This window comes from Lonchura striata, chromosome 1 (assembly GCF_050655825.1).
Source record: "Lonchura striata isolate lonStrDom1 chromosome 1, ASM5065582v1, whole genome shotgun sequence".
Classification (NCBI taxonomy): Eukaryota; Metazoa; Chordata; class Aves; order Passeriformes; family Estrildidae; genus Lonchura; species Lonchura striata.
The window spans coordinates 112513330-112530000 of NC_140703.1; the positions used below are offsets into that span (position 1 = coordinate 112513330).

At 36.0% G+C, this 16671-nt stretch overlaps 1 protein-coding gene across 20 annotated transcripts in view; it reads left to right on the forward strand.

Annotated features, from left to right (window-relative positions):
- Window positions 1-16671, forward strand: part of KDM6A (lysine demethylase 6A) — a 150526-nt gene that overhangs the window by 93994 nt on the left and 39861 nt on the right. For 8 of the 20 annotated variants that reach the window (XR_014957003.1, XM_085586134.1, XM_085586149.1 and 5 more), the window contains 11 exons: window positions 86-120; window positions 2442-2507; window positions 3651-3744; window positions 8525-8651; window positions 11223-11321; window positions 11645-11864; window positions 12427-12561; window positions 13004-13159; window positions 13821-13916; window positions 15827-15931; window positions 16499-16671. The exon at window positions 16499-16671 is cut by the window's right edge and continues 223 nt beyond it. Coding sequence is in view for 19 of the 20 variants with exons in the window: in XM_085586134.1 (XP_085442260.1) it covers window positions 86-120; window positions 2442-2507; window positions 3651-3744; window positions 8525-8651; window positions 11223-11321; window positions 11645-11864; window positions 12427-12561; window positions 13004-13159; window positions 13821-13916; window positions 15827-15931; window positions 16499-16671 (1306 nt within the window). In the remaining variant the exon portion in view is untranslated. The remainder of the gene's footprint in view (window positions 1-85; window positions 121-2441; window positions 2508-3650; window positions 3745-8524; window positions 8652-11222; window positions 11322-11644; window positions 11865-12426; window positions 12562-13003; window positions 13160-13820; window positions 13917-15826; window positions 15932-16498) is intronic. The other 12 variants (XM_077781680.2, XM_021538648.4, XM_077781682.2 and 9 more) reach the window with 7 other exon arrangements.

Genomic DNA, 16671 nt, shown 5'->3' on the forward strand with positions numbered 1-16671 from the left:
GAACCATTGTTTATCCCTCATTTCAAAACATTGCAATTGCTCTTGTTCATTAAAACTAATAATTTTGATTTTCCCACTCTTACAGTTCAGTTTCACATTGCCCACTTATATGAAATCCAGGTAAGCTTTTAAGCTCATTTTCATAAAGTGTGGTTGGGTTTCAAACTATGTGATGGAATCACTCTGTGGAATTTGTATTATAAATGCTTTAGTAAAGTTAGACTAAAGTCTTGAATCACTCAAGAAACTTGACTTTCTTTGGCTAAATTAAAAATATTTTCTGTGTGGAGTCTCATGCTATAAAATGGGATAGGTCTCTTAATAAACATATATTTACCAATCTCCCTATTTGAGTCCAAAAAAAAACAAATCCCAAAATACAACTTCCAGGAAAATTCTTTTATGAGATTCTATTTATGCTAAAAAATTAATGTAGATTTAAAAATACGAAGTTTCTCAATTCATGTGTGTGTGTGTATATATATATATATTCATACTGTTTCTCATGTACACACACAGAATCAATCCCAACCAGTTGCCCATGAGCCTTTTCAGTATATGTGGTATATTTGACATGAAATTTTCAAATTTAAGTGCAATTTTAAAAGTTTTTAAATTTTCATATTAAATTGATGCATGTGGCATTAAGGATCTGTGGTCAACAGCAAATAAAGCTGTGTTGCTAATTCTGGGTCAAATCCTACCACAGAGCTTTTCAGGTGAATCTTTTGGGAAATTAATAGAACACTTCCTGAGCTTCCAGAATATCAGTAAATTGAAACCAAGTGGATACTGAGACAGCTATTGTATATTTGAGATTTGACAGACACTGGTTACATAATGTAGATGTTGTGCCCTTTTAGCACATTTATAGGTATCATGTAACTTTGACATGAAAACAAAACCTGTTGTAAATGAAATGGATGACAGACAAACTATATTTTCAGTCAGTTAGGAAGTAAGAACTGTCTTTTGATGGCACAGTGAAAAATGGCCTGAAGTATTTATGTGTATATAATAGATATGAATCTGATAAACAGAATATTTTTGAGTGCTTTTGGTGCAAAGTTGTATGACAGGACAGAAATCTGCCATCCCAAAGCACCATTAAGCAAGTTCATAGATTGCTGTGGTTCTTACTTGGCTACCATCCGGATTCCATTCAGCACATCAGTTCTGCTTTACTCCAGCAGATCACAAGGAAGTTAAACACCCCAGGTCACCATGCCAGGTGTCCTGTGTAAGTGTGTGGCCAGTGTTAGCTGTGCTTAAGCTGTGCTTTCTGCCTGACAATTACAGGCAGCAGGAACTTTGTTTTAATGCAAGTCAGAGCAAAAAGGTTTCAGTGCTCTTAGGTTTGGTTTGTCTCACAGTTCTGGTGGGGAGAGGTATCTTGTTTTTTGGAATTTGACAAACTGACAACCAAAAGAGTCTTGGCTTCATTCTGGATATTACCTCTGACACAATTAGAGAGGTTTTTGAGACAGGCTGGTTGCTCAGTTTTTTTTACAGGACCCAGTGAAACAGTTTTTTGAACCCCTCCATATACTTGCAAATTATATACTCTCTTAATATTAATGAAAAAGTGAATTCACTTCTTAATTAAGTACCACAGTACTGCACTTGAAATAATGGATTGTCAGGCTCTGGGCAAGAGAGAAGCCTGGTGCTGATGAGAATTAGCAGTGGTTAATGCTGGTTTCTAATATTTCACCTCTGGAAGTGAAATGGCTTGTATAATGTCTAAAGAAAGATGCTGTATTGGGTTCTCCTTCCCTTTTCCATTTCTAAGACCATTCATTCAGCCAAACATCAAGGACTTTGGAATTAACATAGAGGCATAAAGTTCTTCCCTGTGAGGGTGGTGAGGCCCTGGGCAGGTGCCAGAGAAGCTGTGGGTGCTCTGTCCCTGGAAGTGTCCAAGGCCAGGTCAGAGCTCTGAGCCACCTCATCTAGTGAAAGGTGTCCCTGCCCATGGCAGGGTGTAGAATTAATGATATTTTAGCTACTTTCCAACCCAAACCATTCTGATTCGTTGAAGTAAAACCAAATGTAAACATTGGAACAGATTTTGTTAGTATTTTAAGTCATATAGGCAATCAGATTTCTAAAGGGTAAATGCTACAACAAATTAGAAAAGTAAAAAATACTCTAGGTGTGGAAAACTTTCCCTATTTTAAAAGTCCTTTCTGAAACCTCCTGAGCCTGTAAACATATTTTTCAAAGTGTGAATATTAGGCACTAATATTTACCTAATTTGACATCTGGATTGCTGCCTCTGCTGTTATGCTCTACAGTGAACTTCCGTTCATTTGCTCCACATTCATAGTCATAAACTACAAATTTTGTTCCCAATGCTAAATTTAAAATATTTTCCTGATTGTTTTTCTTTTGCTGGACATGGATATTTTATTTATTTATATTATTTGTTTTCTTACCAGTTGTCTGCATTTCATGAACACCAATTAAAAATCTTTCCTACCAACTTCCCCTTGTTCCATTTGAAAGTATGTAATTGCTGCTTTAATTTTTCTTCCTGACTAGAATAAGGTTTTTAAATCACCAATTTGTCTTTTGTGATTTTGAGATTTCAAGAACTTGATAACCTTTTTAAATTCTGCTAGGTATTTAATTGTTTAGTTTTCTTCCCAATTGTCCCTTCAAAACACCAATACTAATTACTGTGTACTCCTTGCTTAAAACAAATGTAATTAAGCCACAGTCATTTGCATTTAGTTGGCCCCATTTATTTTAATGCACTCTTCATCTCTTTGCCAGAATGAAGTCTAATGTTAGACTGAATTACCTAAAAGCATATTGTGGAAGAGGAGATGCAGAACAGTGGAACATTTAAAATACATTCACTTTTAAGCAACTATTGTTAGGGAATGCAAAGATAAATGCTGACATTATTACCAAATAATCCATCAATTATTGAGAAGTCTTAACCTTGAATATACACAAGCCAGCTCATACAGTTCACAGAAATCAATAAAGACCCCCAATCCTAACCTGGAAATGTTTTTCCTGTACCAACACCTCTTTGTATAGGCAGTTGAAAACTGAGTGTTTCTAGACTATAGGCACACCTAAACTATACAGCAGATTATAAGATGTACCTTCATTATCTAGGCATAAACCTTTTAATTCTGCATGTGGTGGAACTTTTACCAGGATAACAAATATCTTGAAAGAGGCAGTTCAAATATACCAAAGGAGGGAAAGAGGCAAAATTCTACCAGCCTCCAATTACTGATGATCTTGGTTTTTACAAATTTCCTGGGAGGAATTTGTGTGGGGTTTTCTCAAATGTAGATTCACATTCAAGTATTGCCCTTAAAAGCAAAATATTCAATATTGTAGTGTAGAAAGCATAATGCATGTATGAGGAGTTGACAAAATTTAATAATTTACAAATTTATCTCAATTATTTTAAGTAGACATTTTCTATTAAATACTATATTTATGGAAGTTTTTATCTTACCATATTATATACGTCACTCATTAAAGCTTTCATATGCACTGTATGCAAAAAAAAATCTATAATTTTTTGTCAATGTGTTTGTGTGCTGTCAGTGCTGTGAAATCGTTGCTACTGGTGATCTGTTGTAAGCTCTATGATTAATCCATTTACTTTTTTCCTTTTGCAGAGAAAGTATCACTCTGCAAAGGAAGCTTATGAACAGCTTTTGCAGATCGAAAACCTTCCTGCACAAGTAAAAGCAACTGTCTTACAGCAGTTAGGTATGTAAAATTAACTTTTATTTACCTCTGTGTTTTGTTTTTGCCATCGTTGCCTTCAGCAGTGTTTTTTAAGGCTCCATTTCCAAAGGGAGTCTTAGACACACTGCACATGGTACGTGAGATTTTCACCCAAATAGAACATATAGCAGTAGATAATCAAATAAATAAGAGAGGAGGAAAATATTTTTATTAAATTTACAAAACTAAAAAGCTCTTGTGTGTTAGATTTTGGGCAGTGAGAGGGTGGTTTTTCAGAGAAAGAAGGCAGCAGTTGGAATTCTGTGTTCTCTGTTCTGCCTCTGTTAACATCCCTTGAAAAAACCTAAATACTCTGTGTCAGACTAGAAGAACATGGCAACTGAAAAATTTACCTTTACTTTCACTATAATTATACTCTGTAATGAAAGCCAGCTTCTGTAACTAAAAGGTTTATCATCAGGTTCTATTAAAAAGACCACATAAAAAGTGAAAAGGAATTTTTTTTAAAAAAATTGTAGTATTCCATGTTTATAGAAAACTGATAAACAATTTTTAGCCAAGAATTTCCAAAAAGTGGATAGAATGAAATGCTTTTGTCCTCTATACCATATAAAAGTTTTTCCAGACTATTTTGTTAAAATTGTTCAACCCAGTACAGAACTTCTTCATTCACCTTCTCCATGTTCTTCATCTAATTTATTATTCTAAGTATTAATTTAGCCTCCTTATGCCCATTTTTATTTTTTTTCCCTGTTCACATAGTGGTCATTTAACTCAAATTTGCAACTGGCATTAAGTTATGGCCACAGTGCTTTCTTTTTCTGTGATGCAGGTTGTGTATGGATTTGGAGTGGGATAATTTGTTCTCTGTGACAGAATGTCAAAATCAGTGGGCTAATTTTGAGTCATCTCTGTGAAATCACAAGTGAAACTGCTGGAGGAGTTTGCTGCAGGACTCTGGGTGTTGCTCTTTTTGCTGTCAGAGGACAGTGTTGTTTACATCTCAGTAAGCCCTTTGAATTTTTATTTTTTTAGCTTGATTTTATGTCACCTAGTAAAACTTGTCAGCAGTTTCATCCAGAAAGGCTGTACATCTAATCAGTGGAAGACAGGCTTCTCAAAAGAGCTGACCAGCTCTTTTTCATCTCTGTTTGGTGTATGTTACCACAATAGAAGCAAAGGCACATGGTTGTATTAATAAAATCCTGCCACAGGTCTCTGTGCTAGCAGTAAGAGCAGTGACTTTGAGAACTGTCTGCTGTCTGAAAACTGGATTAACTCTCTTTATTCAATCAGCATAGGTCACCCAGTTTGGTTGTGTGGGTAGCTTCTATGTAGAGAAAGGGATAGAGTGGTCTTAACTGGAACATTGAAGGAATAATGCCTTTTCCTTTGCTCTTCTCTGTTAACAGTGGTATTTATCAGAGTCTGGTGTTTATCGCAGATTTAGTCTTTAGCAGCTGGTAATAAAAACACCTCCTCAGGAAGCACAGCCCGGGTGGTGCACTGCTGCTTGGAAAAAATAATAGAAAATACCTGCCATCTGCCAGAATGATACTTGCAAAACCCAGTCAAAACATATTTGTATTTGTATATTGAACTCGGGTTTGGTTTTTTTTTTGTTTTTTTTTTTTTCACTTAGACAGAAAAAATCAGTTTGAAAATAGCTTTTATTTATTTTCCTTCGCTAGTTAATGTTTATTGAGCCAGATTGGAATTTAGGCAAGTTCAGATGTCTTGTGAGAGAATTACTAGAATCTTTGGTCCTGTTGCTGGTTTCCAAAGCTGTGATTGTGGAGGAGAACCCTGTGATTCCCAGATAAACACATACTCAATGGAGGTGATGAATGCTGACCAGTTCAGATAGTCATCACAGTAAGATCTTCCTCCTCTTTGCTGTTCCACTGGCTTTCCAGACAACAATTCTCTTCACCACTTTGCCCAAAATGACATTAAATTAATGAGACTGAAGATCAAGTCTGTCCCAGTATTCTGTCTCCAGTTGTGTTCAGCTGTTGGATAAGGAAGAGTGTTAAGAGCAACATAAACATCTGCTTAGAGTTCCCAATTATTTTTGTCTGGGGGCACTGCTCGATGGTGTCTCTCTGTAATTGGATGAGGCATCTGAGGTGCTGAAATAGGGAAGAATTTAATGTCTTCAGAGGCACATTTACTAAAGAAAAAGTGATTGCCACAAATTCAGTGTGAGAATTATTGATAAGCATGTAAAAAAGACTCGTGAGCTAGGCTAGCACATCAGAGGGCTTTTTTCTAAATCTGTTCCAAATGAGATTGCAAAGATCTGCAGAAGAGCATGGAACATTTGTGAAGCATGGACAAGGTCTGTGGTTTGGTTTGTTGTATTAAAAATGTCCTAGCAGTGGAAAAGTAGTGAGTTATGCTGGTTGAGTTTTGGAGCTAGGTCTTGCAAATGGGAGACTGCACATCTTAGGAGTTTTCCATCACCTTCTTTATGTACATTCTTTATTTTATGCTCAAGAACAGATCCAGTTTCCCCTGCCTGTGCTATTCCAGCGGAAAACTTTTGTTTGCTCTCCCTTTCTTGCTTTCTGCCTTTTTCAACTCCGTGTGCAGGAAGACAAAATTAGGAAGCAGCCCTTGTTTCAGCAGAGAAGCCAGATAGGGATTGCTGGTTCTCATTTCTGGCTTCTAGAAATAGACTTGTTCTTTTTTATCAGTGAACCTCGGTAAAGATCTCACAAAGATACAACATGCAGTCTTGCATCCAACAATCCAGCAAGGTTCTGATGAAACAGAAAATAGGCACACAACATTTCTAAACATAGAGGAAATTGTTTAATGTCTTTTTTTTTTACGATTGTTCATAATCCTTGAACTATTATCTTTATCTCAGGCTTTGTCTGGAACAGCACCTGGTACATATATCCTTAACATACAGTTACTCAGATGATTCCAATCAACCAACCTCAGAGAAGCCTTTTTTGTTAAAGCATGAGTATTGTCTGTATGCTGAAGAAGTTCAGAGGCTTGGGATTTGAATCAAAATCATAGCTTGTTTCTTAATTTAATGACACAAAGTTGTTTAACATGACTGCAAAAATCACTGGGGTTTTTTCTTTTTTTTCCCCTGATTGGTAGATTTTTTACTCGATCGGTTTTCAGTCAAGATAAAGTACTTTCTGCAGCACTGTAACCACTTGACTCCTTACCTGATATTTCTTACAGTCCATGAAATATTCGAACTTCTGCTTGTAACCACAATTTTCAGGTGATATTTCTGAGGCCACCTCAGGCAAATGTTGTTCAGCGGCTGTGATTTTGTTTTCAACTGCCTTTGTTCAAGTTTGGAAGTTTGCATTCCATTTGCAGAAGTGTGGTGTCTGCTAACAAATATGAGCCCATGGAATAAAAAAATAAGCTGTATCAAACAGGTAGAATAAAAATCATAAAGGAAAGTGTAATTACAGAGAGCGAGGTGAGCCTGCAAATACCCATCAGTTCCTTCTCAGTCTTGCCTGCCCATGTAGTTAGATCAAAAAACACAAATTTAGGGTTCTGAATGTTTAGCTCTCAGAGGTTTTAGTGGACAGGCAGTGCAGGTATGTGCTCAACTCTGTCATTAGCCAGAACTTTCTACAAACTTTGGATAATTTATGAAATCCATGTCATAGTGTTCCACAAGGGGCTGTTTATGAGTTTATGAGTGTGACAGGGACAGTCTTCTGTCACATCTTACATTTTACAAATGTTTTCTGAAAAGCAGTGGCTTGTTAAGACAAATACATGGTTATTGAGCAAACACCAAGACATTGCTGAGCACTGTGGTATGCAAGGATTTCAGCAAGCCAGCTGCTGGTCACAAAAGATTTCCTTGTTTGTACTCATTGTATGAACAGCAGTGAGATGGTTTTGTGGCTGCTTGAAGGAATTCCATCTGAGCATGGAGGCAGATGAGGAACATCTGGAGAAGGTGATAAAGGTGCTTTGTTTGAAGTGGTAACCAAGCCTTGCATCAGTGCTAGAGCAGAGATGCATTTTAATAAGCATGTAAAATATTATTGGGGAGGATAGATTGTGGGAGGCCTTTAAAGTGGGGATGAATAATTTGTCTAATGTAATGAAAGAAGAAAAGGCATTTGAAAGAATATGACGTGTGGTTAGATTAATTTGTTATGTAGATGAGAGGTGATGGCATTTGTCAAGGTGAATGGAAAATACATTGTAGTGATACGGAGGAAATGACAATGTAAGAAAGATTCAGGTTGAGATGCAAAAATTCTTAGTCCAAATGTAGATATGGGACAAATACAAGGATTTAGAAGAAAAAGAGTAAAAAACTTAATATGTAAATGTTGCACATGTTAGATACAGGTGTATATATATATATATATATATATATATATATATATATATATATATTTGTATGTATAAAAGAATAATTGCTATGTGTGACAGGGAGAATGGTGGCATTTTTCACAATGTCAGGGAAGGTATCTGTTTCAGAGGAGGAAAGACATTAATATTCACTTTTATAGTAGAAGATTGAGCAGTTCATAATTGTACTCCTAATCTCTTAGAAAATTATTTAAATCCACAAAAGTGCTTTAAAACTCTGAGAAAGTAATTTTAATTTTGAGTCCTGTAATTTTAGTATGGAACTTTAAAAAGTTTTTACAACTTTGTCATGTATATAGAAGTGGTTTTGTTGCTCGATATTCTTATTTTTAAAGAGAGACCAATGCTACAAAGTCCTGCTGTGCCAGAGTATTAAATGGTCTTGGGGAATTTCACTTCTCCCATTTGTGAATTGTTTTTGTAGGCTGGATGCATCACACCGTGGATCAGCTTGGAGACAAGGCAACCAAGGAAAGCTATGCTATACAGTATCTCCAGAAATCTCTAGAAGCAGATCCAAATTCTGGTCAATCCTGGTATTTCCTTGGAAGGTGAGAACAGACTTTATAGATACTGTAACTTTATTGGTAAATTTCTTTGAGGATACTCATTATTGTATTTTACATGGTTTTTTTCCTTAATCCTGTCAGAGGAAAAGTGAAGGGAAAGTATTTATACATCTACTGAAGTCTTAAGTTTTCTGGGAAGTGTATGAAAAGACAAGATGGTAACGTATTTGGGATGAATAAAGATTAGAAGTTGAAATGAAGTATGCTACCCAAATGGCTCTGCTTTTTTGTAGTTATTATTCCGTCTATACATTTACAGTAATCTGAATATATCTGGCCTGGTTTTACCTGTTTCTCTCACTCTTTTTTGTAAATCCTCTCTAAATGTTGTTACTTTTCTTCATACATTTTTCATAATTCTTTCTCTCTTTATTTTTTCAGAATCTCCCTCCTAATCTCAGTTTTTGCACTGAAATACAAATATTTTCCTAGGCAGACATCCATTTTTAAAGAGCATACACAGCAATGTATGGCTCAGACTGATCCATTCTAATGTGTATTTAAGTTTTCAGTTAATTTTGTAGCCTTTGATTATATTTTATGCTTGAAAAATATCATTACCAGATGTAAATCATATAAATTTGATGATTTTTTTCTGGTCTCCTTTTTAAGAAAATTGAATACTTCACTTAAGCCAGCAGAAACTATTGAAATACTCAGGTTTTGGAGAAAGCTTTGAGAGCAATTCTAGTCCATTTGTATTCCTCAACAGAACATCAGTTCTGTTGAGGAATACATTTAAAAAGAATGAGGCAAAATTAAAATGAATATCCTAACCTCAGTGTCTTCCAGGTGATATTGTTGGGGATTCTGGTCACATGCAGCTGGAACCTATTTTTGATTTTGTCATACTAATAATATTTCTCCAGCTGTTCCTGTAAGACAGGGATTTCTAGCCAGCCCTGAGTGTGTGGGGCAGAGGGGCAGGGCAAGCATGGAGGGAAAAGGGAAAATGAGCCAGGAATCATCTTATTCATCTTATCTTCCACTGGGCTAAAATCCTCCTCTTTCTTCAGTAGTCCCATTCCAGACGCCTTGAGCAAGTTGAGTTCTCAGGCATGGTGCAGCTGGAGTTCCTCCACATGTGCAGCTGCTGTGCTCTGCTGGTGGTCAGGGTGAAGCCTAGGACCTTACAACAAGGAGGAGAATTCAGGAAATGGGATGAAAAAAATTAATGGGAGCATTTGTTTTGCTTTACAGGGAGGACTAGACCAAAAATGTTTCTGTGCCCCATATCTCCTGTCCATACTCTGGCAGAAGAGGAGAACAGGGTTATGGGGTTGTGCATTCACTCTTTTTTTCCCTCCTCATGTAATCCCTTGTGCTGTTCCTTTCTCTGCTGGTTGTCCAAACTAGATAGCAAGTTGGTTAAAGCTATCTTTCAAAATACATCACCACCCCAATTCTCTCCCACTGGAAAACTGCATCTGCCAAAGTTTTGTGAGGGCCTAATGTCAGTGCTACCCTAATGAGGGGCTTTATGTGTGTGATACCCAGGCAGAGTGAAACATGTCTGTTGGACATTGGTTAGATTGTCAATAAAAAAATCTCCTAAAACATTGTATTCAGACTTAATGGATGATTTTAGGCAAAATAATGCTGTATTTTTTTGTATTCATTTCCTAGTGTGCCTCAAAAATACTTGGAAGAGTGTAGCATGTTTAACAAACCTTGGCCTATGCTGTTCTGCTTGGTTTTTATTTTTCACTAGAATAAATTTTCTATAGTTATTTATGTGTTTTCAAAGTTTCCGGTTATTTTTTCAACAAGAAAAGTTGTTACAAACAATATATGACACAGTTATTGTTGATTAAACTAGTAAATATATATATAGATGGATATTTGATCTTGGCTTTATTTGGAGCTTTTAATTTTAGAAGTGTAGGTATCATTCCCTGTGGTATAATTGTAGTTCTGTTTAATGCCAGAATACCTTTAAATTTCTACATGAGGAATTAAAGTAAGAAATACAGAAATTAAAGTAAAAATAGAAAAAAATACAGAATCACACAACTTTTTACAAAATTTGGTGCTATGTATATGCAGTACAAATAACTGGTTTGTTCATTACTTAAATATGATTGAGATGCAAGAAACACTCATAAAAAGCCTCCTAGGCAGTCAGGGATTATCCTGCTTGAGTTGGTCAGTATCTCTCAGTAATTCTGTTTTGTAGAACGTTAAGTTTTATAACCATTTGTTTGATGAAATAGGTAACTTCATTGTTTGACTGTAATGCTATCTGTAGATAAACACTGTTTTTATTGACTGATAAGGTGTCACCAGTGAAAGAAGTTCAAATCTATCAAATGTGGGATGACTGTTTTCCTTACAAATGTAGTAATCCAGGGTTTAAGTAGATTTGGGGTGCTTAAATAAATAATTAGTAATCCATGTCAAGATGTTTGAGCCTGCTTGTGGCTGGCATTCAGAAACAGCAAATGTTGAGTGTGTATTTGCATGACTTAACAATTATCAGATCAGACTTGGTAAACCATGCTCAATGATTACCTTCTATAAATACTACCAGAGTTCTTTCTTTTCTTCTCCCAGGTGCTATTCAAGTATTGGGAAAGTTCAGGATGCCTTTATATCTTATAGGCAATCTATTGATAAATCAGAAGCAAGTGCAGATACATGGTGTTCAATAGGGTAAGAATGATACAGGGTAATACAATGATATAATTCTATGCTAGTATATATAAATAAAGACTATCAAATTTTTGTGAAATCAAAGGGACTGTAAAGACTTTTTTATATAGAACCATGGTGACAGACTTGTTTGATTTGAAGTTTAAATAATAAATTAATATTTGCTTTCTCCATGTTTTAAAATACTGAAAATGTTACATACGATGTTAAAGTTTTATCTTATATCAAGATTTATTAAGGGGTTGGGGAGGGATGTGTGTATTTGAGTTCCTTGAGTCTTGACTTTGTTATTAATTCTCAACTTCACTAATCTTTCTATTCAGTGTGCTGTACCAACAGCAAAATCAGCCTATGGATGCTTTACAGGCCTATATCTGTGCTGTACAATTGGACCATGGCCATGCTGCAGCCTGGATGGACCTAGGCACACTCTATGAGTCCTGCAACCAGCCTCAGGATGCCATTAAATGCTACTTAAATGCAACTAGGAGCAAAAATTGTAGTAATACCTCTGCACTTGCAGCACGGATAAAGTATTTACAGGTAAAACTAACGTTTTAAGCAGGGGAAATACTCTTCAAACACACAGCGGAGGGGAGGGGTGAAGTCACACATGAGTTTAACTTGCAGTTGTTTGTGGTGTGTTTAACCTGTTTTCATGTGTACTGTAAGCATATCATAGCCTGTAATATTTTATTTCTTCATTTTTTAAGTGGAACTTAATTCCTTATAAACCCTATTTTGCACATTTAATCAAAACATACTGTTTTGCATCATTTTGCTTTTTTCTTTGTATTTGTGTACATTTTTAAGTTCTCATAACATATAGTGAGAATACGCAACACACTATCTTTCACTCTTGTTTGCAATTTCAGAAAAAAGGAATTATGAGACCTCTGAATCCAGAGCTCATCTTTGTTCTGATTCTCACAAAGGTTTATATTCTGGTTACCCTCTTTATACCTAGCACCTTTCTAAACACCAAAATTTTAAATCTGTCCTCTCTTTAAGACATAATTAGCTACAGCATTTAGGAAGATTTCATGGACTTGCTCTTACTAAAGTAGGCTTGTGTTAAATTTGCTTTTTACATAATTTTTCCTAGGCTCAGTTGTGTAACCTTCCACAAGGTAGTCTACAGAATAAAACTAAATTACTTCCTAGTATTGAGGAGGCATGGAGCCTACCAATCCCCGCAGAGCTTACCTCCAGGCAGGGTGCCATGAACACAGCACAGCAGGTGAGAAGTTGGGTTATGTTCTGCAGGTGCCCAGCTTTAAGGGTTCTTTACAATCGGTAGTGGTCAAGCTTATTTTATTGAGCATAGGATTGGCTTTTATTAAAAGAAGCCTTTGATTTATTTGCCAGAGGGATATTAGATCAAGGAGCTCCCTATAATGTGGGAGAAATATGGGGGTACCAATTTAGAACCTTTGTGGATTTTCATGATTTTAAAAGATTTCATCTTAAATAGAAATGCTGCAGTGGTTTAATAATCCCGTGAAAGGTACACATTCCTCCATTGATGACCATATGGAAACTGATTTTTCAGTTATTCAGATCAGCTTCAGAATATCTACTCGGCCCTTTTAATGTATGTGGGCTGCTAAAATTATAAAATTGAAAGGAAAGCATTAAGAATATATAGAACCATATTTTTGTCTTCCTTCTGTGATTCTTAGGCTTGTAAACCTCATCATCCAAATACTGAACCTGTACTAGGCCTCACTCAAACACCAATTTCACAGCAATCCTTGCCACTACACATGATTCCTTCTAGCCAAGTAGATGACCTGACCAGTCCTGCCAAGAGGAAAAGAACATCTAGTCCAACAAAGGTATATATTCTGATGAACTGGAGCCCCCTACCAAAATCATATGGAAAATATGCATTGAAATGATGCAGCATGCACAGAATTTGTGCTGTAAATTTTAATCCTTTGGCATCAAGGTGGGGAATGTCTATAGAAATTTTAAAAAGCATTTTTCAGTGGTGTGTTTAATCAGATTCCAGCTTTAGGCAGGCGGTGCCTAAGGGCAGTGCACATTGGTGGCACTATACTGCAGTTGTAGTGGTGTCAGTGAAGAAATACAGTTGTAGCGTGATGATTGAGAGGGAGACAATCATGTCATCCTGTCTATTGCCTTTGCTTATATTTAGAATTCAAGTGTTTCATCATCATGTAATAGTGTTACAGTAGATAAAGTATTCAGTTTTGAAAGTAGCATACATTTAAGTTAATTGCATAATTTGATTTGCTTGTTTTTCCTTATGGTATTAGATATCATTAATTTTTTTCTCAGACTACTCTGATACTGTTGGGAATAGTAGAATGAGACTTGGTTATTTTAGTACATTCTTAGTATTATATATTTTTATATTACTGTTCTTGAAACAATTACTAGTTCTTTCATAAATAAGCTAAAATCTAGATAGTAAAAGAGAAATTATGTCGGCCCTTTGATAGTCACACATTTTAATGTAACATTTTCTCTCAGAATACTTCAGATGTTTGGAGCAGTGGCCATACAGTGTCACATCCTCCTGTACAGCAACAAATTCATTCTTGGTGCTTGACACCACAGAAATTACAGGTACGTATGGGAGATCTTCAGAAGCTTTGTTAAATATTTTATTTCTTTCTTTCTTTTAAGAAAAATAAACCTGGGACATGTTCTGGTTTCACATTCTTGAAATTCAGTGTAAAATACTTCCCAGGGTATAGTTCAAGTTCGAATATTTGTGGCCTCTCTATGTGAGACAATTTCCAGTAGGGAACTAAATGATCTCTAGGAGAAGCTGAACACTTACATTGTATGATTTTTATAATTTATAAAATAAGTATGTACAGTAACTCTTTTTTCTTATGATGTTTTAAAGACAGATATGCAAATTGTCACACTTGTGTGCAAAGTGAGTTTTGACTTGCTGTAGTGTGGGGGATATTGAAAGAGGTGTAGAAGTATTGTTGTAATATCATCCCTTCCTCTGAGGTTGCTTCTTGTATCAAATTGCATAAACAAATAAGCACATTCTACGAAATGATTACTCAAATGAAATCTACTGCTGCTTTTCTATATTATGTGTCAGCTAATACAATTATATGAAATGCTAGATTTTAGTTTGGAAATCTTATTTTGGGTGTTTTTTTGTGAGGAAATTTTGTTGTCTTTTCAGTTCATTAGGGCATGCAGTGAGCTTCAGCAGGAATTCCATATATTGAAAATTAGGCCCTGCTGGAAAATTTTACCCATGCATTGCACATGCTTTGGATGCAAAGAGAAATAAAAGGGAGCACAGTGCAGAGGCAGAAAGCATTCTCATTAACTGAGCAATGTTCCCTCAATTCCAATATAGCTCTTCGACTGTTTCTCTGTCTGAACAATATTGGCTTTATTATACTGTATAATTTTCCCTCCCTCTCTCCCTCTTTCTCCTGCTTCCCCACCCCTTTGGTTCTTCCACAGTCATTCCCTCTCTCTCACTGTCCAAGCATTCTTATTATTTCCTTCTGCTTATTTTGTATTTGACTGTTTTTCCCCCCTTTTCAGTCTCACCTTTTTCCAGATCCAACTTCCTTCTCTAAGCAGAACCTCAGTAGGCCTCTCTTGAGTACAGTAGACTGGATGTGCTGGCAATAGCTTGACAAGGTTCCAGCACATATAAAAAGGAAAGCCAAAAATGTATGATGCAAGAGGAGAGTGAATAAAAAAGCCTTTATTGCATCTTCAAAGTTGGCCTTTCAAAATTGGCAACTCAGAGGCTGGATGGATATGGCATGTTACATATACATGCATATATGTGTGTGTATATATATATTTTTTTTTATTTATTGCACTCCTCTCCAGAGGGAATTCAGAATGGAAGGTACTGTTAATCCAGGGATTTTGGCATGAACCATCTTCATCTGCTTTTTAAGTCATACCACTTAGTAGAAGCAGTCTTACTGGTAGGATGATGAAGGGTGCTGAGTAAAGAAATCAGATTTCTGGTGACAGATAACCAAATTTATCAGTTACAAACAAGATCAATATCATAACTTAAGATATTGCTCTTACTAGTTAAATCATACCATTTTCTGGGGTTTTTTTGTATTTTCAGGAGATGTTTTCATGTGTGCCTATAAATTTAATTCACTTCGTGAATTAATAAAAGAATAGCACAATACAAAATGGGTTAAAATGTACATAATAATGATAAGAATTCCATATAATCATACTTGAATGTAGTTTTCTTTTATGGTATCAGCACACTTAATTTTAGTGTGGCAGTAATAATTATACACTCAAATAATTTACAGAGTCTCTTTAGTTTTAGTAACTAGTAATAAGGTTTGTTTGCAAGAGAGTGTATGGAAAGATGTTTGAATCTGTAATAGAAATCTTGATTATTTTCAGCTTTTAAAGTCTTGTCTTCATGGATACTTTTTAGTATTTTATGCAAGAAAGTTATTTAAAAAGCCCATGCAATTTTAATGATTATGAACACACTGCTGTTTTTTTAGCACTTGGAACAGCTGCGTGCAAACCGAAATAATCTAAATCCAGCACAGAAACTTATGCTGGAACAGCTGGAGAGTCAGTTTGTCTTGATGCAGCAACACCAGCAGGTGAGAACAAAAATATTTTTCTTATCTACAACATTTTTGTCAGTAATGGAGACTATTGTGTGTTTCTAGAATTCTAAAGAATTGCTGCTGTACAGAGTTCTCATGCCCTTTGCTGTGTTACGTTAATTTTTTTTTTTTTTGGATAAAGGATACTTGTGGATTAGTGGTTGAAACACAATGAGTTTAGCAGTGTTTTATTATAGGGCAGCTGGTTAATGTAAAAGTTTTCAAGCCACACTTTCAAAGTAACATGAGTGGATGGATCTAAAAGCAGTTTTGCTTGAAAATACTTGACTGTAGCAACAGCTTTTCTCTCGTTCACTTCTCTCCCTCTCTGTCCAGCATCAGCAATAAAACACTCAGATTGAAGGGCAAAGAAAAAAAATGTGCTGATAGCTTTACTTAACATTTACTCAGCATTTTTATGAGCTTGACAGTTCTCAAAATCAACCATCAATGAGTATAAAATTGGAACTGACCAGTGCAGTAAAGTACACAAACTTTGTATGACCCTTCCTTTCTCAGTTCCGCAGCCAACGTTGTTGTGCTTTGTTCATGTTCCATTAGATGAGACAAACAGGAGTTGCACAGGTACGATCTACTGGAATTCCTAACGGGCCAACAGCTGATTCATCACTGCCTACAAACTCTGTCTCTGGCCAGCAGCCGCAGGTTGCTCTGACCAGAGTGCCTAACGTCGCTCAGCGTGGAATCCGTCCCGCCTGCCCCGGGCAGCCTAT